At 40.4% G+C, this 26,424-nt stretch overlaps 1 protein-coding gene across 1 annotated transcript in view; it reads right to left on the bottom strand.

Moving 5' to 3' along the window:
• LOC126191025 (nitrilase and fragile histidine triad fusion protein NitFhit) overlaps positions 1-26,424 on the bottom strand; it is a 70,800-nt gene that overhangs the window by 30,671 nt on the left and 13,705 nt on the right. Inside the window, exons 4-5 of the mRNA XM_049931724.1 lie at positions 4,054-4,267; positions 1,542-1,830 (exon numbers count right to left, since the gene is read on the bottom strand). Coding sequence (XP_049787681.1) covers positions 1,542-1,830; positions 4,054-4,267 — 503 coding nt within the window. The remainder of the gene's footprint in view (positions 1-1,541; positions 1,831-4,053; positions 4,268-26,424) is intronic.

Consider the following 26,424-nt stretch of genomic DNA (forward strand, 5'->3'; position numbering starts at 1 on the left):
TCCCACACTCGGCGCAGCATGTCCCCATCAATGAGTTCGAAAGCATCGTTGATGCAAGCTCGCAGATCTGGCACGTTTCTTGGTAGAGGAGGTTTAAACACTGAATCTTTCACATAACCCCACAGAAAGAAATCGCATGGGGTTAAGTCGGGAGAGCGTGGAGGCCATGACATGAATTGCTGATCATGATCTCCACCACGACCGATCCATCGGTTTTCCAATCTCCTGTTTAAGAAATGCCGAACATCATGATGGAAGTGCGGTGGAGCACCATCCTGTTGAAAGATGAAGTCGGCGCTGTCGGTCTCCAGTTGTGGCATGAGCCAAGTTTCCAGCATGTCCAGATATACGTGTCCTGTAACATTTTTTTCGCAGAAGAAAAAGGGGCCGTAAACTTTAAACCGTGAGATTGCACAAAACACGTTAACTTTTGGTGAATTGTGAATTTTCTGCACGAATGCGTGAGGATTCTCTACCGCCCAGATTCGCACATTGTGTCTGTTCACTTCACCATTAAGAAAAAATGTTGCTTCATCACTGAAAACAAGTTTCACACTGAACGCATCCTCTTCCATGAGCTGTTGCAACCGCGCCGAAAATTCAAAGCGTTTGACTTTGTCATCGGGTGTCAGGGCTTGTAGCAATTGTAAATGGTAAGGCTTCTGCTTTAGCCTTTTCCGTAAGATTTTCCAAACCGTCGGCTGTGGTACGTTTAGCTCCCTGCTTGCTTTATTCGTCGACTTCCGCGGGCTACGCGTGAAACTTGCCCGCACGCGTTCAACCGTTTCTTCGCTCACTGCAGGCCGACCCGTTGATTTCCCCTTACAGAGGCATCCAGAAGCTTTAAACTGCGCATACCATCGCTGAATGGAGTTAGCAGTTGGTGGATCTTCGTTGAACTTCGTCCTGAAGTGTCGTTGCACTGTTATGACTGACTGATGTGAGTGCATTTCAAGCACGACATATGCTTTCTCGGCTCCTGTCGCCATTTTGTCTCACTGCGCTCTCGAGTGCTCTGGCGGCAGAAACCCGAAGTGCGGCTTAAGCCGAACAAAACTTTATGAGTTTTTCTACGTATCTGTAGTGTGTCGTGACCATATGTCAATGAATGGAGCTACAGTGAATTTATGAAATTGCTTCAATCATTTGTAATAGCCCTGTATTTATTTTTGAATTGTGCCTTACTGTCTTATTAAGACAACATGTCTAAATTATTGCAAAATGATCTATGGATGAACCAACTGAAAAAACAACCAAATAGCCGGTAGAACAAAAAGGAGCACTAAAACCCATTAAACCAACGCAGAAACTACTTCATTCTTCTTTTGTAATGTCATCTGCACACAAGCTCTTAGCAATCCAGTGCATGCCAAGAGGGAGTAGAAAAACTCAAATCGAATATGAACACCCAGAAAGATATGTCACATAAAATATTTCAAAATTTGAATTACTTCACATTTGGCATCCTGTATTAAAAGATATGAACGTAATGGTTATAAGAAAAAGACACTTGCTAGCCAGCAATTTTCAAGAAAGGATACGACCAGGCAAAACACACTTCTTGTTTGTAAATGCAATTGTGTAGGGTGTTTTGTAAAAAACAGCATCTGCACTAACTGATGTTTGACCAAACTGGTAAACAGTATTTTCATTAGCTATGTCACCCTCATTTTTCAGTGGCACAAGTTCAGGGTACAAATCTAGTCTTCGATGTTGCCATACAGGCATTGATGTTCTGACTTTGTCCACATAGTTCAGGTCTATTTCTGCAAGTGCCATGTTAGTGCCCTCATAGCACTGAGCGATAACAACACCCCATGGGTCCACAACCTGAAGAAAGAAACAACACACAGTGATGCATTTCATAAGTTCCTTTCCTCTATTGTTAATTTGTATTAAGGTGGATAGTTTGTGCTAGCACACATTTTAAATAATACAGTAGGATCAACAGAAAGAGTTAACAGCAAATATCTCGAATTTTTTCAAAACCAAAGGCTTCTCTTTCAAGAACTGTCAATAAATCACCTAATGCTTTGGCCAAACATAGACTATGGAATTTAGCATGAAATGAATAAAAACACTGACAAATGACTGATAACTACCTAGGTTCACTAAGTAAGTACTTTAGGGATAGTAACTGATTAGCTGTAGATTAAATGTCATTAACACACTATTGTCATCATTACTGTCATCTACCTATTTCTGAATACAAGTATTTCCTTCTTACATTACATTTATTTATACGGAATATAAATGGACATTGTTGGAAAATAAAGTTATGTTTCAGACCCTGTTTGGTAACTAACAAAAAACTGGTATTTAAGGTAGACTGTGGAACAATTTTATTGTTTCCATCATACATCTCACATAAGTATCATGAGAATAGTGCACAAAGAGAAACATACAGTCACAGTCATTATTTCCTTGTTCTGCTTAAAAAACGAAACAATGGAGTCACGAAGTAGTTAATACTGGTACAAGGTGTCCTCTGCAACACACTCCACTATGGTTTGTGGAATACATAAGTACATGCATTAAATGACTGAACGCTGACAAGGGGACAAATAAAAGAATAAATAAGATTTAATTTAAGTCATGAGAGGTGAATTAAACAAACAAGAACAAAAGGGTTGTGAGAAAGTTAGATAAAAAGGATGTGTGTTCGTAAAGGGAAGTACTTGAAGTCAGTGAGCAAGAAGATTCTTAATGATTTGGAACAGAAAAATTAAGCTATAGTGTTGGATAGGTATAGTGGGAAAAGTAAGTTATAAAGAAGCCCAAATAAATGGCAATAGCTACGTACATGTGTGCCGACAATTGTCCACCTGCATACTTCTAATGAATAAATATTACAAGGGCATCATAAATTGAAAATCAAATCTCACCTACAGCCATAAATCTGTGTCCCTCCCTTCTTGTTGGTTTTAGATTCATGTGCATGACTATACACTATGAATATGTTACAGTGACATAAAGCAAAGTGAGCTGGTCAGTATCTTCCTTTAGCTGAGACAGTGGTCAGTAAAACTTGTAGAAAAATATGAAAAAGCACTTAAAGATCTTCTACACACAGTAAAAAATATTGAACTGTAACTTTCAGTACACTTTTTGGCAGAACAAATTAAACTTTCCATCTAATGTCACTGACACAGCAACAATAACAAAAAACTTATGCCCCACAAAATATGTGCAATTAGTAGGTGGGCACATGATGGTGGCAGCATCCTGCCAAAATGTGTCATGCCTAATAAAACACTGCTATTAAGATGTAAGTAAAGCATAAAAGTGTGTATTTTATAAAAATAAATACATATTGTCTTATTTAGGTTTTTCTCATTAATAATTAGTGTTTGATCTAGGTTTTGTTCTATTTCATTCTTACAATTCCCACTCTCACGTATTCATTTGTGCATTTTCCTGCACTCATTTGCTATCTCAGAGTTCCTGTGCAGACCCTTCTGGTACCTAGATGTAACTTTCCAATTTTCGGTACCTATCTGTGATTACACTTGTTATTAAAAACCCATTCTGCCTACCTTATTTGCTTCCGTATCATGGTCTATAACTATTTTGTAATATTTAACAAAACCTTTCAAAATGGCTAAGTTAACTTACATTTTGTTGGCATCATAACATTTTTAAAAATTTATCAGTTATTCTAAAACTGCCATTAATAAGAATCTTTCTGACAAATTAAAACTGTGTATCTGACAAGAGCTCAAATACAAATATTTGCATTTTTTGTGGGCAATAAACTGCATATGGGACCAGGTCCAGCAAATAGTTCTGACTTGTGAGATATGTTCATATAAGTGAAAAAGTTTTAATCTTCAAGTCTAGTCATAGTTTACAAACTCACTTGCAGACTAAATAGCAATCCCTCTTCCAAATGATAAACATACGATTTGTGGAACTTATGACCTTCATAAAATGTATGATTTTTAGAAGCTAACTATTAAATGAACTTAATTCTTACAACGATTATTATTGTTCACTGTCACAACAACCATTTCATGGCAGGTTTCTCAAGCAAGAAAAGATAAAAAGATATACCATAGCATGCCCCCAAGACGTCCGCTTCTTGTTATGCCTGCCAGTCTGGGCAGCAGCTACAACATAACACTGGCTTTCTATGGCTCGGGCTCGTAGGAGTGTCTCCCAGTGAGCAGATCCAGTCTCAAATGTGAATGCAGAAGGGTACGTGAGAATCTGTGCACCATGTCGTGCTAACACCAGACTCAGCTCTGGAAACCTCATATCATAGCAATGGACTGAATTAAGGCTTTATCAATTGTTGAATATTTGACAAATAAGTTGAATGAAAGTAAATGACAAGCAATCTTATTGTGTTGCGAACAATGCATTATCAACACAACCTATTTAGAACAAAATGTCTCCCCCCCACATTCTCAGATAGGAGCAAATCAAGAACACATCCCATATACAAAAGTATAAACTCAAATGGTTTGGTCACTCGGAGCCCCTTTGTTCCAGAAAAAATTAAATAAATAACATGTGCAAATGAAAATAAACTTCTTAAACAATTAGGTCCCCCCTTCCCCCCCATGAACCATGGACTTTGCCGTTGGTGGGGAGGCTTGCGTGCCTCAGCGTTACAGATGGCCGTACCGTAGGTGCAAACACAATGGAGGGGTATCTGTTGAGACGCCAGACAAATGTGCGGTTCCTGAAGAGGGGCAGTAGTCTTTTCTGTAGTTGCAGGGGCAACAGTCTGGATGATTGACTGATCTGGCCTTGTAACACTAAACAAAACAGCCTTGCTGTGCTGGTACTGTGAACGGCTGAAAGATAGGGGAAACTACAGCCCTAATTTTTCCCGAGGGCATGCAGCTTTACTGTATGATTAAATGATGATGGCATCCTCTTGGGTAAATTATTCCGGAGGTAAAATAGTCCCCCATTCGGATCTCCGGGCGGGGACTACTCAAGAGGATGTTGTTATCAGGAGAAAGAAAACTGGCGTTCTATGGATCAGAGAGTAGAATCTCAGATCCCTTAATCAGGCAACTAGGTTAGAAAATTTAAAAAGGGAAATGGATAGGTTAAAGTTAGGAATAGTGGGAATTAGTGAAGTTCGGTGGCAGGAGGAACAAGACTTTTGGTCAGGGGAATACAGGGTTATAAATACAAAATCAAATAGAGGTAATGCAGGAGTAGGTTTAATAATGAATAAAAAAATAGGAGTGCGGGTAAGTTACTACAAACAGCATAGTAAACGCACTATTGTGGCCAAGATAGACACGAAGCCCATGCCTACTACAGTAGTACAAGTTTATATGCCAACTGGGTCTACAGATGATGAAGAAATTGATGAAATGTATGATGAGATAAAAGAAATTATTCAGGTAGTGAAAGGAGACGAAAATTTAATAGTCATGGGTGACTGGAATTCGAGAGTAGGAAAAGGGACAGAAGGAAACATAGTAGGTGAATATGGATTGGGGGTAAGAAATGAAAGAGGAAGCTGTCTGGTAGAATACTGCACAGAGCATAACTTAATCATAGCTAACACTTGGCTCAAGAATCATAAAAGAAAGTTGTATACATGGAAGAAGCATGGAGATACTAGAGGGTATCAGATAGATTATATAATGGTAAGACAGAGATTTAGGAACCAGGTTTTAAAATGTAAGACATTTCCAGTGGCAGATGTGGACTCTGACCACAATCTATTGGTTATGAACTGTAGATTAAAACTGAAGAAATTGCAAAAAGGTGGGAATTTAAGGAGATGGGACATGGATAAACTGACTAAACCATAGATTGTACAGAGATTCAGGGAGAGCATAAGGCAACAATTGACAAGAATGGGGGAAAGAAATACATTAGAAGAAGAATGGGTAGCTTTGAGGGATGAAGTAGTGAAGGCAGCAGAGGATCAAGTAGGTAAAAAGACGAGGGCTAATAGAAATTCTTGGGTAACAGAAGAAATATTGAATTTAATTGATGAAAGGAGAAAATATAAAAATGCAGTAAATGAAGCAGGCAAAAAGGAATACATACGTCTCAAAAATGAGATTTACAGGAAGTGCAAAATGGCTAAGCAGGCATGGCTAGAGAACAAATGTAAGGATGTAGAGGCTTATCTCACTATGGGTAAGATAGATACTGCCTACAGGAAAATTAAAGAGACCTTTGGAGAAAAGAGAACCACTTGTATGAATATCAAGAGCTCAGATGGAAACCCAGTTCTAAGCAAAGAAGGGAAACAGAAAGGTGGAAGAAGTATATAGAGAGTCTATACAAGAACGATGTTCTTGAGGACATTATTATGGAAGTGGAAGAGGATGTAGATGAAGATGAAATGGAAGGTACGATAGTGTGTGAAGAGTTTGACAGAACACTGAAAGACCTGAGTTGAAACAGGGCCCCGGGAGTACATAATATTCCATTAGAACTACTGACAGCCTTGGGAGAGCCAGTCCTGACAAAACTACACCATTTGGTGAGCAAGATGTATGAGACAGGCGAAATACCCTCAGACTTCAAGAAGATTATACTAATTCCAATCCCAAAGAAAGCAGATGTTGACAGATGTGGAAATTACCGAACTATCAGTTTAACAAGCCACAGCTGCAAAATACTAACACGAATTCTTTACACACGAATGGAAAAACTGGTAGAAGCTGACCTTGGGGAAGATCAGTTTGGATTCCGTAGGAATATTGGAACATGTGAGACAATACTGACCTTACGACTTATCTTAGAAAATATATTAAGGAAAGACAAATCTACGTTTCTAGCATTTGTAGACTTAGAGAAAACCTTTTGACAATGTTGACTGGAATACTCTCTTTCAAATTCTAAAGATGGCAGGGGTAAAATACAGGGAGCAAAACACTATTTACAATTTGTACAGAAACCAGATGGCAGCTATAATAGTCAAGGGACATGAAAGGGAAGCAATGGTTGGGAATGGAGTGAGACAGTGTTGCAGCCTCTCCTCGATGTTATTCAATCTGTATATTGAGCAAGCAGTAAAGGAAACAAAAGAAGAATTTGGAGTAGTAATTAAAATCCATGGAGAAGAAATAAAAACTTTGAGGTTCGCAGATGACATTGCAATTCTGTCAGAGACAGCAAAGTACTTGGAAGAGCAGTTCAACAGAATGGACAGTGTCTCGAAAGGAGGATATAAGAAGAACATCAACAAAAGCAAAACGAGGATAATGGAATGTAGTCGAATTAAGTTGGGTGATGTGCTGAGGGAATTAGATTAGGAAATGAGACACTTAAAGTAGTAAAGGAGTTTTGCTATTTGGGGAGCAAAATAAATGATGATGGTCGAAGTAGAGAGGATATACAAAGTAGGCTGGCAATGGCAAGGAAAGCATTTCTGAAGAAGAGAAATTTGTTAACATCGAGTATAGATTTAAGTGTCAGGAAGTCTTTCTGAAAGTATTTGTATAGAATAGACTAGAATAGAATAGAATATTTTTATTAGCCTTTCAGTATTTTTCATACAACTGGCTTCGTCAAAGTTTACAGAGGGTATTAGTTTCAGTACGATATTCAAATAGTTACAGAAAGGGGAGAAAAGGAACTAAAGACCTTTTCTTCAGAATTATGTAAACCAATGTTTTATACAGTAATTAAATACACACATAAGAAAAGAATCACAGTAAATAACTAGCTGATATAATATCAAAACATTTTCTTCATAACTTAGGTAAAACATATATTTTGATGATTAGTTTCTAAGAATTCTTCAGTTGTTTAGAATTCGTTGTTTTTTAGCCAGGTTTGCAATGTATTCTTATATTTATTTAGTGGTACTGTACGAGCTGAGCATGGTAACTTATTGAAAAATTTTATGCTTAAGTACTTATAGTTATTATGGACAACAGCAAGTCTTGTGGAAGGCAAGTCCAGCAGGTGACTGTTTCTTGTACTGTGTGATTGCACATCACATCTCATCTTCAATTTTTTCAGATTTTCTCTGGCATATATTAGACAGTTCTATATGTACATGCTTGGCACTGTCATTACGCCAAGAGATTTAAAATAATTTCTGCAGGACTCTCTGGGTGCTAACCCCTCCATGCACCTGATTGCTTTCTTCTGCCATATGAAAATACATTCAGCCCCTGGGGAATTACCCCAAAGCAATATTCCATATTGCAGTTGGGAATTAAAAAAAGCATAGTATGAGTGGAGTAGCAATTGCTTGCTCACACTGTTTCTTAATTTATGCAATAAGAAAAGTACTCATGCTAGTTTACTACATAGATAATTGGTGTGTCCTTCCCATGAGAGCTTTCGGTCTATGATTAGTCCAAGTAATTTCACTGTTTTGTTTTCATTTTTAGTTACTTTGAGATTAAATATTATTTCTTCTGTTTTTGTTTGATTTATGCACAGTTGGTTAGCCTGACACCAGTAATTAGCCATTTGCATCATTTCTCTATTTTTGTCCAGTACACTCTGTAAGTTCTCTCCTGTACTTATTAATGTCATATCGTCAGCATATAGTATGTTCTTACACGGTATGTAATTCGAGAAGTCATTAACATAGACAATGAACAGAAAAGGTCCAAGAACAGAGCCTTGGGGTATTCCTCTTTCTATAGGGAGTATTTCTGATCTCTGCTTATTTGCATATACAAGTTGTAACCTATTGCTTAGATAAGATCTGAATAGTCAGAGTGTGCCATCTTCAATGCCATAGTATTTTAACTTTTTGATGAGTATGTCATGTGACACCGAGTCAAAAGCTTTACTTAGGTCAATAAGTGTTCCAGACATTGATACCCTTTTTTCATAACCTTCATAAACATTGCTTACCAAAGCTTCTACTGCTTTTACAGTTGACAGGTGTGACCTGAAGCCAAACTGTTGTTCATTTAAAATTTTGTTGGTTTCAAAATACCTGTATATCTGCTTATGCACACAATTTTCTACTAACTTGGATATGATTGGTACTATTGAAATAGGTCTGTAGTTATTTGGGAGGTTTCTTTCACCTTTTTTATACACAGGCAATGCAACTGTGAGCTTAAGACAGTCGGGGAATATTACTTCATCAAGTACTCTGTTTGATAGTGAGAGAAGTAGCATTTCAATTTCTTTTGCTATACATTTAATGATGAGATTACTGAGTCCATAATAATCTTCTATTTTGGAATTACTTAATTTGTTTATTGACTTATGAATATCATTTAATGTGATCCAGGTCAAAGTGAACTTCTCACTTCTTGTCTGTTTTGCACAAGTGAGCAATGCTTCTGCATCAGAGGCAGAATTGATGGGTGGGGTGGTGACGCTATTTACAAAATATTCATTGAGAATATTGCAGTCAATAGGGATGCTCCTTTCTTTATTGGCATTGTTAATTTCCCTTTTAATGACAGTCCAGGCAGCTTTACATTTATTTTTAGAATTTAAAATATATTCATCATTTGCACAGCACTTAGCATTTTTTATTTCTAATCTGTAAAGGTTTCTCATTTTAGTGTAATTTTCCTTGTCCCTATCACTCTTATGAGATTTGTCTTTCATAATCATCAGTAGTATTCTGAGTTTGTTAAATTGTGGAGTGTACCACTTGTTAGTATTTTGTTGCTTATGAGTAATATTACTCTGGTACCTTTTGGTTACCAAGGGGCATGTCATTTCTACCATATGCTTGATCTCTGTCAGGAAAATGGAAAAACATTTATTAATCGTTTTCTTGTTATCCGTTACATGAGTCCAATCCATTTCTTTTAACTGGTTTATCATTTTGTTTACATTGGATTCACCTGGAATTCTATATGACACTTCTCTCTCTGTAGAACTGAAGGCTGGCTTTTCTATTTGAAGCCATAGCCCTGCATGATCTGATATACCAAATTCTATTACATCACATTGTATGGAGCCTCTTTGTACAATGCTAATTATGTTATCAAGGCATGCATTCAGTCTAGTGGGTTTTTCATTGAGACAGTAATAGTTTAATGACTTCAGAGTATTAATCATATGAATTACATTTTTTCTCTTTGCCCTTATATCTATGTTAATATCACCGACAATTACAATTCTATGCTGTTTATATTTTGACAACAACAATATTAAAATATTAATTTTTTCTATAAATACTATCTCATCTGAGCCTGGGATTCGATAGACTGAGACAATTAGTTTTCTGTTCGTGCATTACCACACTGGCTACTTCTATTGTAGCTTCAAGGCATATTCTACTAAGGTCTATAACTGAGTAATGCAATTCAAGGTTACTTTTGACATATATTGAAACCCCACCATGTGTCTTACTTTTTCTGCAGTAGCTTGTAACTAACAAATATCCAAGAGGAACACACAAGTCTATTTCAGTGTCTTTCATCCAGTGTTCATTGATGCATAGAACACTGCAGTTGATTTTATCGAGCCAGTGTTGTAATTCATTGATTTTACACCTAAGAGATTGTACATTTATATGAAGGAGGAGGAAACTGTCACTGCTACATAATGGTATTCTACTTTCACAGAACTTTCTGTATGGAGTGTAGCCATGTATGGAAGTGAAACATGGATGATAGTTTGGACAAGAAGAGAATAGAAGCTTTCGAAATGTGGTGCTACAGAAGAATGCTGAAGATTAGATGGGTAGATCACATACCTAATGAGGAGGTATTGAATAGGATTGGGGCGAAGAGGAGTTTGTGGCACAACTTGACAAGAAGAAGGGATCGGTTGGTAGGACATGTTCTGAGGCATCAAGGGATCACAAATTTAGTACTGGAGGGCAGCTTGGAGGGTAAAAATCGTATAGGGAGACCAAGAGATGAATACATTAAGCAGATTCAGAAGGATGTAGGTTGCAGAAGGAATAGGGAGATGAAGAAGCTTGCACAGGGCAGAGTAGCATGGAGAGCTGCATCAAACCAGTCTCAGGACTGAAGACCACAACAACAACAACAAACAATTAGGTTGGAATATTACCCAAGACTTTTCATAACAAGATGAGACAGAATTAATTGTGGAATGCCAACAAGAGATGTGATTTCAGAGCAAGAAAGTTGATGAAAAGGCAACCAAAATATCAAATATAACAGCTATACAACTGGAAAATGCAATAAAATATACGTAGATCACACAAGCAAACATCAGATGGTAGGAAAAACATAGATTTAAAACTACAAAATGAAGAGAGGTTTCTAGTCCAGAGTGAGCCTTGTTGGGATAGCCAAGGTGTGTAGAGATCTTTAGGAGGAATTACAAACAAACACACACACACACACACACACACACACACACACACACACACACACACAGAGAGAGAGAGAGAGAGAGAGAGAGAGAGAGAGAGACCGGTGGGAGGGGGAGAGGAAGTAAAAGAAGAGAGACAATAGTGAGGGTTATTGTTTATCTTATGCAAGTAGATGGTGAGAACCAGTCTCTTGTTATAGGGTTGATTTCTACTGCAAAGTTCTAAAGTGTCTTACAGTAAAATATGTGCTTTTTGATGATACTGTGATGTATGACATTAGCTAGGGGAGGTTAAAGTGTATTACAAGTACAGGTTTAACTACATCAATTCATTATTGCTGCCAAATTCGTAATCATCATGCCAACAGAATAATTGAAAAACACTGCTCATCTGTGAAATAAATATGGTTTGGCATCATCATCACCAAATTATAATTAACAATTAACAGAAACAGGTAGAGCCTAATGCTGCCGCACATTCACACTGACAGGTATAAAAAACAACAGTAGAAATCTTGGTTCTTTCTCATGTATGTTTCTGCTTCCAAATGACAGTAACTCAGAATTTTCTGGTGAGAACATATTTGGTATGTGCAATTCACAAACAGGCTTCAGCTTAAATTAATGTCCACATGTTTGCTGCTTGTTTTCCAGTAACTACTCCTGCCATTTTTCTTATTGTTGCCATTCTCTATTTGTCATTATCTCCATTCATCACCTGCTACACTGTTATCATCATCTCAAATAATGTTTTGTGTTATGCATCTTTTTCCTCTCACTTGCTCTCTCTCAGTTTGTCCCTATGATGTGTTGTTCTAAGGTTTTCTTGTACTCTCTTTCTATTAATTGTTTGTGTGTTTTCTATTTCCATCTTCGTTAATAATATTTTCACATTCTTAAATCTAATTAACTCCTAAATGATTTTCTTTCGAGTTCCTGAGTGCTGATGTCTCAGTTTTTGCTTCATTTCAGTTTAAATTAACTTTTTCCATTCTGTGACACTGTATTAACCACATCTATCTGTTTTAATGCTATTAACTAATTAAATTAGTATGACATGTTCAGCGGCATACTGCCATTCTTGGCTGCCTTTCATTAATGCTTCAAAATTTCCAACTTCACAAATTTAGAATGGTTTGCTTGTATTTAGAGTCTTTGAGTGCAGTAGACACATAAAATACTGCAAATTGACCTAACTAGCAATACTTAATAATGCTTGTTGTTGTGATCTTCAGGCTGAAGACTGGTCTGAAGCAGTTCTTCAAATTACTCTATCCTGTGTACCAAATTTTACAGACTATAAGATGCTACACACTATAAGACACACCTAAATTTTTAAGTAATTTTTTTTTTAAATAACATTTTTACCATTTTTTTTATTAGATTGCAAATCCAGACTAAAAAAAATTCTTAGTTTATAAAACTGAACTGACTTTTAAAATCCCTGAAAATTGTTGTCTTCCAGATTTGGCCATTTTGCTTTCAGTTCTCTACTTGGGCATTTAGTCTTCCTCATTCTTTTCAGTTCTTTTTTACCAGTTCGTAAATGGTGAATTTTTTTTTTTCTTCTAGTGGTGGAGGGGCAAAATGTCACTCAGCTGATCTGATTTTATGTTGTTCTGCATATGCTATTATTTTCAATTTATCAATATTATGAAAAAGAAAGTTGCTACTCACCATATAGCGGAGGTGCTGAGTCACAGATAGACACACAAAAAGACCAACACAAATAAAGCTTTCGGCCAGTAAGATCTCCGTCAACAATAGACGAAACACACACACACACAAACTGAATCCACACTGCTTAGTGTGTGTGTGTGTGTGTGTGTGTGTGTGTGTGTGTGTGTGTGTGTGTGCACGCGCATCTGTTGTCTACTGTTGACGAAGAAGGCCTTACTGCCCAAAAGCTTTATTTGTGACATTCTTTTTGTTGTACCTATCTGCAACTTAGCATCTCTGCTATATGGTGAGTAGCAACTTTCCTTTTCATAATATTGTTACATTCCAGCCAGGATTTTCCATTGTTTTATTTTCAATTTATAGCTTGCACCATATAAATACCTTTTATTTTTTTCCATTATGAAACTAGCTATAACAAAAGTATTGTCCTGTTACTGATAACACAACTCAATTTCAAGTTCACTGGCACCATAGACTGGATGCATTATAGGCTAGACAGTGCTCTGGGTTTATGATGGGGAGTGGGGGGTAGGGTGGGAGGGAGACAGTGTTAGCAATCCCCGCAACTCGTATTTGTTGCATCTACATGTACATCTACATCTACACTTACACAGATACTCCACAAGCCACCGTAAGGTGCATGGTGGAGGGTACCCTATACCACTTCTTGTCATCTCCCCTGCTGTTCCGCTCTCAAATAGAGTGAGGGAAAAACGATTGTCTGTACGCATCCATAGGAGCCCTAGTTTCTCGTAGCTTATCTTCGTGGTCCTTACACGTGATGTACATTGACAGGAGCAGAATTGTTCGGCAGTCAGCTTCAAATGCCGGTTCTTCAAATTTTCTCAACAGTGTTTCCCGAAAAGAACACCACCTTCCCTCCAGGGATTCCTGTTTGAGTTCCCGAGGCACCTCTGTAACTGTTTCAACCTACCAGTAACAAATCTATCCATCCTCCTCTGAATTGCTTCGATGTCTTCCTTCAATCCGACCTGATACGGATCCCAAACACTCGAGCAATACTCGAGAATAGGTCGCACGGGGATTCTATATGCAGTCTCCTTTACAGCTGACCCACTCTTTCCTAAAATTCTCCTAATAAATTGAAGTTGACCATTTGCCTTCCCTACCACAGTTTTCACAAGCTCGTTTCACCTCATATCGCTTTTCAACGTTACGCCTAGATATTTAAACGACTTGAGTGTGTCAAGCTGTACATTTTCCCACATTTAGGGCCAGCTGCCATTCATCATACCAACTGGAAATTTTGGCTAAGTCGTCTTGTATCTTCCTACAGTCACTCAACTTCGACACCTTACCGTACACCACGGCATCATCAGCAAACAATTGCACACTGCTGCCTACCCTGTCTGCCAAATCATTTATTTATATAGAGAACAACAGCAATCCTATCACACTTCCCTGGGGCACTCCTGATGATACTGCTGTCTCTGATGAACACTAACTACTGAGGAAAACATACTGGGTTCTATCATTTAAGAAGTCTTCGAGCCACTCACTTATTCCATATGCTTGTACCTTTGTTAACAGCCTGTAATGGAGCACCATGTCAAATGCTTTCGGGCAGTCTAGAAATAAAGAATCTGCCTGTTGCTCTACATCCATAATTCCCAATATAACATGTGAGAAAAGGGTAAGCTAATTATCACATGAGCGATGCTTTCTAAAACCATGCTGATTCGTGGACATAAGCTGCTTAGTCTCAAGAAAGTTTATTACATTCAAACTGAGAATGTGTTCAAGGATTCTGCAGCATACCGGAGTTAGTGATATTGGTCTGTAATTTTGCCGGTCCATTCTTTTACCTTTCTTATATACTGGAGCCATCTGTGCTGTTTTCCAGTCACTTGGGACTTTGTGCTGGGTGAGTTTTTTTTTTGGTTGGGTTTAAGGGCGCTCAACTGCTGAGGTCATTAGCGCCCAGTCACTGTTGTTAGAGCACATGGAATCTGGTAAAACTCAAGGGGATGGAGGGGACACCCGAAGGACCCGACAAAGATGCAGACAAAATAAGTAAAAAGATTAAATGTCTTTGGACAAGCCAGTTAAAGTTATAAAACGCAGAATACGAGCAGCTGCTCGAGCGTCATCAGCTAAAACATCCGGTAAAGTAGATGGCAGGGACAGGACAACACGAAATTGACTAAAACGGGGACACGACAATAAAACATGGCGCACTGTTAATGCCTGACCACAAGGGCACTGCGGGGCTGGGTCACCGGAGAGCAGGTAGCGGTGGCTAAACCGGCAATGCCCAATCCGCAACCTGGTCAGAAGGACCTCCTCGCGCCGAGATGGTCGGGAGGATGTTGTCCAAGCAGTTGGTAGCGGTTTTACTGCCCGGAGCTTGTTTCCTTGGAGGGATGACCAAGCATCCCACCACAACGACACAAGCCTCTTACAGACATCCCCACGAACGTCGGATGACGGGACACAATGGGAGGCTGGCCGAGGCAGGAGGACTGCAGCCTTGGCTGCAGCATCCGCAGCCTCATTCCCAGGCACTCCCACATGTCCGGGAACCCACAGAAAGCTGACAGAACCACCGTTATCAGCGAAAGAATGGAGGGACTGCTGTATCCGTTGAATCAAGGGATGGACCGGATAGGGAGCTTCAAGGCTCTGAAGAGCACTGAGTGAGTCAGAGCAGAGTACATATGATGAATGGTGGTGGCGGTGGGCATACTGAACGGCCTGATGGAGAGCAAAAAGCTTGGCCGTAAAGCTGGAACATTGGTCGAGGAGCCGGTATTTAAATGTGGCGGCCCCGACGACAAAGGCACAGCCGACACCATCGTCAGTTTTGGAGCCATCGGTGTAAATAAAGGTGTGACCGGCAAGTCGAGCACGAAGTTCGGCAAACCGTGAGCAATACATTGCAGCCGGAGTACCATCCTTCGGGAGTGAGCTGAGGTCGAGATAAATATGAACCGGAGCCTGGAGCCAAGGTGGTGTCGGGCTCTCACCCTCTCTGAAGGTGGTAGGGAGGGCAAAATCCAATTGTCGAAGCAGGCGACGGAAGCGGACTCCAGGGGGCAGCAGGGCAGACACATACAACCCGTACTGACGGTCGAGAGAATCGGCGAAGAAGGACTTGTAAGAGGGGTGGTCGGGCATAGATGACAGCCGGCAGGCATACCGACACAGCAGTACGTCGCGCCGGTAGGTCAACGGTAACTCGGCAGCTTCAGCATAAAGACTCTCGACAGGACTAGTGTAGAAGGCTCCGGTCGCAAGACGTATCCCCCGATGGTGGATGGAGTTGAGCCGGCGTAAGAGGGACGGCCGAGCGGACGAGCAGACGAAGCTCCCATAATCCAGCTTTGATCGGACTATGGACCGATACAAGCGAAGCAGGACAGTGCGATCCGCTCCCCAAGATGAACCGCTAAGAACTCTGAGGACATTAAGGGAACGTGTACAACGGGCTGCCAAATAAGAGACATGTGGAGACCAACACAGTTTCCTGTCCAACGTGAGCCCTAGAAACTTAGTTGTGTCCACGAATGGGAGAACAACGGGACCGAGATGTAAGGATGGTGGAAGGAACGCTTTATATCGCCAAAAGTTGATACAAACCGTCTTTTCTTCAGAGAACCGGAAGCCATTTGCCACGCTCCATGAGTAGAGGCTGTCTAGACAACGCTGAAGGCAGCGCTCCAGGAGGCATGTTCTCTGGGCACTGCAGTAGATCGCGAAGTCATCGACAAAGAGAGAGCCTGAGACATTAGGTGGAATGCAATCCATAATGGGATTGATCGCGATGGCAAAAAGGGCTACGCTCAAGACGGAGCCCTGAGGCACTCCGTTCTCCTGGAGGAAGACGTCGGACAATACGGAGCCCACACTGCTGGGTGAGAGATTCACGATAAACACTAGAAATCAAACTGGGGTTCCATCCAGACCTAGTGATTTGGTGTTTATTTGCTTCTCTACACCATGTATGCTTATTTCTACGTCCTGCCAATGGGAGTCTGTCTGGTGGTCAAATGATGGTATGTTTGTATGGTTCTCCAGCAAGAATGATTTCTTGAACATGAAATTTAGAACTTCGGCTTTCATTTTGCTATCTTCAACTGCCACACCAGACTTATCAACAAGGGACTGAATGGAAGCCTTAGAACCGCTTAGCGATTTTCCATACTACCAGAATTTTCTCAGGTCCTCTGCCAGGTCTTTTGCTAAGGTGTGATAGTGGCAACTGTTGCCTGCTTCGCGCATAGCTCTTACCACACAGCATGAATCTCTATTAACCTTTGCTTGTTGTCAATTGTGCGTCTCCTTTTGAACCTAAGGTGCGACAGCCTCTGCTTCCTCACCATCTTATGAATTTCATTGTTAAACCATGGTGGGTCTATTCCATCCTTTATCCACTTACTAGGCACATAACTCTCCAGACCACGATTTACAATCTGTTTAAAATTTGCCCATAATTCCTCTACATCCATCTTACTAGTACAAAGTGATCCAATTCACTGTCTAAGTAAGATGTTAATAACTGCTTGTCTGCTCTGTTTAGCAAGAACACTCTCCTAGCCTTCTTGACTAATTTATTAACGTTCTTAATCGAAGTTCCTATAATAACATCATGATTGCTAATTGCAATTTTATACTGACATTATCAATAAGGTCTGGCCTATTTGTAGCTACAAGGCGTAAGGTATTTCCATTGTGTGTGATCTGCCGAGCTAGCTGCTCAAGACAATTTTCAGAAAACGTGTTCAAAAATATTTCCAATGACTGTCTGTCTGTGCCTACCACAATGAATTCATAGACATCCCAGTCTATACTCAACAGGTTAGTCACTTCTGACTAGTACTGCTTGATCTGAGTATTTATGCGCTATTGACCATTGATTTTCTTTGAATGACTCTGGAACTGCCACACCAGAATCGGCTGGCTAGTAAAAACATACATCAATTAACTACGTTTCACCTACACCTATTATATGTGACCAGATGACTTCACTGTCACATTCAACTTCGATCTCAATAGAGACAATATTTTTGTAAACTGCCATGAAAAATCCCCCTCCTATGGCCTCTAATCTATCTTTCTGATAAATGTTCCAGAACTTGCTAAATATCTCAGAGCTTTCCACTTTGGGTTTCAGCCAGCTCTCAGTCATGTCGGTCAACTGCTGGTGCCAATTGAATCCAATGTTGTCAGATAGAGAGATGTTTCCCACGGCATCGGATATATGGCCATTTTTAAGACTGGTGGGAATTTGATTTCAAACACTGGACATTTTTATATTAATTGCGAGTATAAGAGGCACCTGAATTTAGGAGGCAATTTTTTGAAGGAAGAAGTGCATCTTAACAGTCCACAAAATATGGTAAGCGTCTTCACCTCTGAATAACTACTGCAACCTACGTTCTTATAAATCTGCTTACTCTACATCTCTTGGTCTCCGTGTATGATTTTTATCCCACACACTTCCCTCCAAAACTAAATTGGTGATCCCTGATGTCAAGCGTCGAGCGTGCAGGGTGCAGGATGCATAGTGCACTCATCTGCAAGTTATGGCTCACGTCAACACCAATGACATCTATCGCATGGATTGTAAGACCATACTCAGTTAATACAGGTGGCTGGTGAAGACTGCTGGCCTCGCATGCAGGGTGCAGGCAGAGCTCGCAATTTGCAGAACTGTACCAGAGTTGATCAGGGTCCTTTGGTTTGGAGTTGGGTGGAAGGTCTCAATCAAAGGCTTCGTTGACTGTGTAACGATCATGGCTGCAGACATCTAGACCTGCATTATTGGGTGGGGATTTGTAGGACTGCTCTTGATAGGTCAGGGGTGCACTACACAAAAGAAGCAGCTACTCACAGCAGAGTACTTGTCAGTGCACATAAGGCCTTTTGTTCTGTTTTTCTTTACGGCTAGTCAGTAGTTAGAGGTATTCTGATGAAAACTCGCCAGTTGATATGCAGCAGGGGGAGACAGACCATGTTCCAAGTCAACACACTTTAACTGTCATAATTTTATCAGTAAATTGTCACAGTATTTGTAACAAAGTCCTTGAATTTACTGCCCTCCAGGAAAGCTCTCATGTTCAAATTATTCCTGGGACCGTAAGCTGGCTGAAACCTAAAGTGTAAAGGTCCGAGTAATTTAGCAACGCATGGAATGTATATTGGAAAGACAGATTGGAGGCCGTAGGAGGGGAAGTGTTAATTACAGTTAAAAAAAAATATTGTCTCTATTGATGTCGAAGTTGAGTGCAACAGTCAGTTATTTGGTCGAAGATGTTGGTGAAACCAACTTAACTGCTGAATGCTATTACCAGCCACCTGATTCTGCTGTGACAATTCTAGAGCCATTCAAAGAAAGTCTATGGCCATTAGTGCGGAAATACCCAGATCATGCAATTCTAGTTGGTGGTGACTTTAACCTACCAGATACAGACTGGGATGTCTACGGATTAACTGTGGGGCGTACGGACAGACAGTGGTGCAAAATACTTTTGGACACATTTTCTTAAAACTATCTTATCCAGCTAGCTCGGCAGCCCACACCCAACAGAAATATCTTAGACCTTGTAGTTACAAATAGGCCGGACCTTATAGAGAATGTCAGTATAGAAACTGGGATTAGCGATCATGGCATCATTGTAGCAACTATGGTTACAAAAGCAGAGTGAGAAAGGAGAAGAGTGGGGAAAGATGGGCGTGTGCACTGGCAGAGGGCAACACACAGAGTGTGGGAGGTGAGAATAGGGAGGATGTGATGGGACAGAAGGGTGGAAACTGTTTGGTGGAGGCTGTGAGGACAGTATGTTACCGTGCCTTACGACATGGATAATTTGGAGATTGCAATTCAGAAAAGCTGGTAGTGGAGGGGAGGATCCAGATGGCTTGGATAGTGAAGCAGCCATTGAAATGAAGCTTGTTATGTTCAGCTGCATGTTGTGACACAGGGTGGTTGACTGCACATCACTTTAGGAAGGATGGGAAGTATCTTGGGTAGGATGTCCCTTATTTCAGGACATGATGATAGGAAATCAAAGCCCTGACGTAGAATGTGATTCAGTTGTTCCAGTAACACCAGACCAGAGTGGTACTGGGTGATCCAGGAGGCATTCCTTCATGGCTGTTTCTTGGGGTAGAGTGAGGGTTGGGTGTGTGAGGGAAAATGGAATGGGAGCTCTGTTTGCGGACAGGGTATGGAGGATAGTCCTTGTCTGTAAAGGCCTTCGTGAGCCCCTCAGAATACTACACTGTCTCTGGGTGGCCAGGCAGTACGATAGGTTTTTTTTTTTTGGTGTGGTAAGAGTGATCCAGGGACTGTTGGTTGTTGATGGGTTTAATGAGGACAGAGGTGTGGATGGAGCCATCAGAGAGGAGATGGTCTACATCCAAGAAGGTGGCACGCTGGGTTGAGTGGGATCAGGTGAAGTGGATGGGGAAGAAGGTGCAGAGGTAGTGAAGGAATGAAGATCAGATGTCTTGGCCCTGAGTCCACATTAGGAAGATATCAGCAGTGAACCTGAACCAGACCAGGGGTTTTGCATTTTAGGAGGCTGAGAAGGTTGCCTCTAAATGGCCCATAAACAGATTAGCATAGGAGAGCACCTTGCAGGTGCCCATGGTGGTGTTCTGTTTCTCACCCAACCTCCACAACATTCTAGTCCATTCCTGTGCCACTTCCAATCCCAACCCCCCCCCTCCCCCACTTACACACACACACACACACACACACACACACACACACACAAGGATAACATCCTGTGGAAGACCCAGGTGCAAGAACTGCCCAAGCTACCTACTTAGCACTTCCTATGCCAGTCCTGTCAAAGGCTTACCCTATCTCATATACCAACTCTACTTCAGTCCAGTGTATTGCATGATCCTTTTAATGTTCGTCCTAGTAATTTCCAGCACACATTTTTCATTGCTCACTGAGCAACTATCAGTTTGAGGATGGCTTTTGTATTTAAAGTCCATATCTCACAGTCAAAACTGGTAAGTACAGTGACTGTAGGCATTCCACTTGCAATAGATAAGAAACTTTTTAACCCTGTTTGGTTTTACAAAATATTGTTATTCTTTTCTTTCTTTCTTTTTATGTTCATCCAAATGTTAGCTCCATCTACTCTAGATATTCACTCTCATCAACTGGTTGAAATGCTTCTTCATGTTAGTTATAAATTATCTTTGTATCTCTCACTCAGCCAACAGGTATGTTCCTGTCAATCAGTGATCTGAGTGATGTGCTCCTTCCTTCCAGACTTCACCCCTCTTTGCTCTCTGATGAAGGAGCTAAGGCTACCTGTCTTATGTCCTGGATGGAATGTAACAATATTATGAGAAGGAAAGTTGCTATTAACCATATAGCGGAGATGCTGAGTCACAGTTAGGCACAACAAAAAGACTCTCACAATTAAAGCTTTTGGCCATCAAGGCCTTCATCAACAACGCGCGCGCACACACACACACACACACACACACACACACACACACACACACACATCACACAAACGCAACTCCTCACACACACGACTGCAGTCTCAGGCAGTGTGGTTTCAGTTGCCTGAGACTGCAGTCGTGTGTGCGAGTTGTGATTGTGTGTGGGCGCGCGCATCTGTGTGTGTATAGTTGGCAAAGGCTTTGATGGGCAAAAGTTTTAATTGTGAGAGTCTTTTTGTTGTGCCTATCTGCGACTCAGCATCTCTGCTATATGGGGAGTATCAACTTTCCTTCTCATAATATTGTTTTACGTCCTCTTCTTCAATAACACAGGTTTTGCTGAACACCAGTTAATTACAAATAAACTGCAGAAAATAATAGATCCTGACTCTTATTGAGCCAAACACAGACTGACTTCTAGATGTGGATACCTCTTGGCAATTAATGTACACAAATAATTGTGTTAGAGAACACTGTAACTTTGTCAGGCACGGGAGCACTCTAATACAAACCACTTCTCAGTGCATGAAAACACTGTCAGTGCACTCATGGTAGACACAACATACAGCTGAACAAAGAATGAAGACCACTGTGGATTAGGAAGGTAGACATATCTGAGTGTGGACCAAACATTGACACCTGGGAATAACAGTGTCTGAATCAGTGCCCAGAAAATAGCCATGTATTGCAAGGGTCATTGTAAATAAGTCTACAGAGAGTATGTAGGACACGTCAGTGAGCTGAGACAAGTTTTAGAATCGAAGTTTCTTTGAAAATTAATTAATTAAACAGTTTTGTTATCCTCAGACTGGTGGCCTCCTAAGTGCACTGGGTTGGCTCACATCCTGATATCTGTCCATGCCCCACAGAAAATCAACACAAAAACTGAGTGTAGGACATTCCAATTTGGGATTACATCAGCCATACTTCATTATTTTGGTATTCATTTTACCGAAGAAGTAGGAAGACAAGCCAGGAAGTGCATCAACAACAATAGCATCGAAGTTCATTAGCTGCGGTGTGGTGCGAGGCTGGATTGTGGTCCAATGTCTTGGCAATACAGGGTGATTCAAAAAGAATACCACAACTTTAGGAATTTAAAACTCTGCAACAACAAAAGGCAGAGCTAAGCACTATCTGTCGGCGAATTAAGGGAGCTATAAAGTTTCATTTAGTTGTACATTTGTTCGCTTGAGGCGCTGTTGACTAGGCGTCAGCGCCAGTTGATGCTAAGATGGCGACCGCTCAACAGAAAGCTTTTTGTGTTATTGAGTACGGCAGAAGTGAATCGACGACAGTTGTTCAGCATGCATTTCGAACGAAGTATGGTGTTAAACCTCCTGATAGGTGGTGTATTAAACGTTGGTATAAACAATTTACAGAGAATGGGTGTTTGTGCAAAGGGAAAAGTTCTGGACGGCCGAGAACGAGTGATGAAAATGTAGCACGCATCCAGCAAGCATTTGTTCGCAGCCCAGGAAAATCGACTCGCAGAGCTAGCAGAGAGCTGCAAATTCCACAATCAACTGTGTGGAGAGTAACTACCTGAACGTCAACTACCCGAGGCGATGGATCAGCCGCCAGGCAGCCCGTGACAGAGCACTTCATCACTGGCCTCCAAGAAGCCCTGATCTTACCCCCTGCGATTTTTTCTTATGGCGGTATGTTAAGGATATGGTGTTTCGGCCACCTCTCCCAGCCACCATTGATGATTTGAAACGAGAAATAACAGCAGCTATCCAAACTGTTACGCCTGATATGCTACAGAAAGTGTGGAACGAGTTGGAGTATCGGGTTGATATTGCTCGAGTGTCTGGAGGGGGCCATATTGAACATCTCTGAACCTGTTTTTGAGTGAAAAAAAACCTTTTTAAATACTCTTTGTAATGATGTATAACAGAAGGTTATATTATGTTTCTTTCATTAAATACACATTTTTAAAGTTGTGGTATTCTTTCTGAATCACCCTGTATTTCAGCAACGTGTTGTAGACAAAACACAAAGATACAACATGTATTAAAATTATTAAACAGACAATTCTTCCTGGAAATGCATCTCAGCCATCATTAGCTCAGGAAAACCTACTTGATTGTCTTGATTCTAAGTATGAGGGCAGAGGTACCTAAAACAACACAATACACACATATACATGTCTATCCTAATTGGTGCAATTTAATTCTCTCAACATCCAAAGACAATACTGTACTACTAATTCAAAGTGTTGTGTCTAGACAAGACAGTCTAGACAAGGCGAGGAAGCCGAAAGGGCACGCGTCAACTCACGCAGGCTTGCTTATGTCTGAAACAGGATACGTAATGAATGCTATAAAGAAAAGTACGTAGCTGCGGTTCTACTTAACTTTTAATCCATCATTTGTATACAGCATTCTTGATGATACAAGTGAGACTCTCTATAGAAATGGTTAATGGCACCTTGCTAGGTCGTAGCCATGGACTTAGCTGAAGACTATTCTAACTATCTCTCGGCAAATGAGAGAAAGGCTTCGTCAGTGTAGTCGCTAGCAAAGTCGTCGTACAACTGGGACGAGTGCTCGTACGTCTCTCTAGACCTGCCGTGTGGTGGCGCTCGGTCTGCAATTACTGACAGTGGCGACACGCGGGTCCGACATGTACTAATGGACCGCGGCCGATTTAAAGCTACCACCTAGCAAGTGTGGTGTCTGGCGGTGACACCACACAAAGTGTCTCTGCTTAGGCAGTATTAGCTTACATTTGAGTTAGGTAAAGTTCATTTAGATATGACAGTCTGTATAGTTTTTTAGTTCATAACATTCATAAGTTTGTGGGCTGTTGGGACTGCCATGACAGCATTCTCTACGGTCTGCAAACTTTAACAGTTCCCACAGCGCCTGCTTGTAAACTTGGCACTGGCAAACTCTGAGAGTGCTAATGCAGTCCAGCCACTGATAATTTTCATTGTTCCACCCAATGCATAATGAAACACGTTTCTTCTAGTGAAATTTTGTGTCATCTGAAGAAGATGAATGTTAATTTTGGATAACTCCCTGTACATTGGCACCTTCTTCTCAATGCAGAACATTGAAGGGAGATAAATACTGAGTCTTTTCTCTTTCTAGGACACATTAGTGTTTTCAAGCATGCAGGCTGCGTCAATCATAGTACTTATGTTCACAATTCCGCACTACTAGTTCAAATTGCAGTATGTTGTATAGAGCTGATACACCTCCAGCCTTATATAACAATACATTTGTTTTCCTCACACCTTTCTACCAAGTATTGCAATTGACAAAATTGCACCTCCCTGCACATAACTAACTTCAAATGAAACAGGATGAACAAAACAAGAAACAAGTGTGAAGCTAATTAAACTATCTGTACTGACATTTGCTCCTCTGTCCTACAAAAGGCTATTGTATTGAACTGATGCCTCACCATAACTGCATGTACCTATGAATATGTATCAAACAAGTTCTTGATTTATTATTTTTTGTAGCACTTCATTTTCCTTTGATCAGTACTACCGTAATTTCTACACATAATCAGTATACATGTGTCAGAATATGTACTTATTGGAGTCCTAAAATTTTGTGACACAGAAACACAGAAATAGCACCTACTAACCTGTTAAAAGAATAATACATAATTTCTCATAACAAATCCATAAATTTAAGTAAAACTGAAATTGATACTGCATTTGGTAGTTGCTTTCCTGTATACTGGAATGTGTGATCACCACTACTTTCATGGACTTATGTACCAAGTATTAATTTCCACATATAGTTTCAAACTCTGAAGGTGGCAGGGATAAAATACTGCGAGCGAAAGCCTGTTTACAATTTGTACAGAAACCAGGCTGCTGTTATAAGAGTCGAGGGGCATGAAAGGAAATCAGTGGTTGTGAAGGGAGTAAGACAATCTGTGTATTGAGCAAGCAGTAAAGGAAACAAAAGAAAAATTTGGAGTAGGAATTAAAATTCATGGAGAACAAATAAAAGCTTTAAGGTTTGCCGATGACACTGTAATTCTGTCAGAGACAGCAAACGACCTGGAAGAGCAGTTGAACGGAATAGGCAGTGTCTTGAAAGGAGGATATAAGATGAGCATCAACCAAAGCAAGATGACGATAATGGAGTGTAGTCATATTAAATCAGATGATGCTGAGAGAATTAGTTTAGGAAATGAGACACTTAAAGTAGTAAATGAGCTTTGCTATTTGGGAGCAAAACACTGATGTGATTGAAGTAGAGAGGATATAAAATGTATACTGGCTGTGGCAAGGAAAGGAAAGCGTTTCTGAAGAAGAGAAATTTGTTAACATCGAGTATAGATTTAAGTGTCAGGAAGTCGTTTCTGAAAGTATTTGCATGGAGTGTAGCCATGTATGGAGGTTAAAATTGGACGATAAATAGTTTAGACAAGAAGAGAGTAGAAGCTTTTGAAATGTGGTGCTACAGACGAATGCTGACAATTAGATGGATAGATCACGTTACTAATGAGGAGGTACAGAATAGAATTGGGGGAACAGAAGTTTGTGCCACAACCTGACTAAACGAAGGAATCGATTGGTAGGGCACGTTCTGAGGCATCAAGGGATCACCAATTTAGTATTGGAGGGAAGTGTGGAAGGTAAAAATCATAGAGGGAGAGCAAGGGATGAATACACTAAGCAGATTCAGAGGGATGTAGGCAGCAGTAGTTACTTGGAGACGAAGAAGCTTGCACAGGATAGAGTAGTATGGAGAGCTGTATCAAACCAGTCTCTGGACTGAAGACCACAACAACACCAACAATTAGAAGCACTAACAAGGAATGGTTAGAGGGCAAATGCAGGTCTATAGAAGTGGTATAACTAGGTCAAATATAGATATAGTGCATAGGAAAATTAAAGAGCCCTTTGGAGGAAAGAGAAGCAGCTGTATGAATATCAAGAGCTCAGGATGGAAAATAGCTGCTAAGCAATGAAAGACAACTGAGGTACTGAAGGTCTATGTACAGGAGTTATATAACTCCCTAAGAGCAGGCACAGGTTTACTGAATTAAAATTGGATGTACACACAGACCTTCAGAACTAAATATGGAGGGGATTCATCACATCCATCAGTTTGTATATGGCACAAGAAA

The sequence above is a fragment of the Schistocerca cancellata genome, chromosome 6 (assembly GCF_023864275.1).
Source record: "Schistocerca cancellata isolate TAMUIC-IGC-003103 chromosome 6, iqSchCanc2.1, whole genome shotgun sequence".
NCBI lineage: Eukaryota > Metazoa > Arthropoda > Insecta > Orthoptera > Acrididae > Schistocerca > Schistocerca cancellata.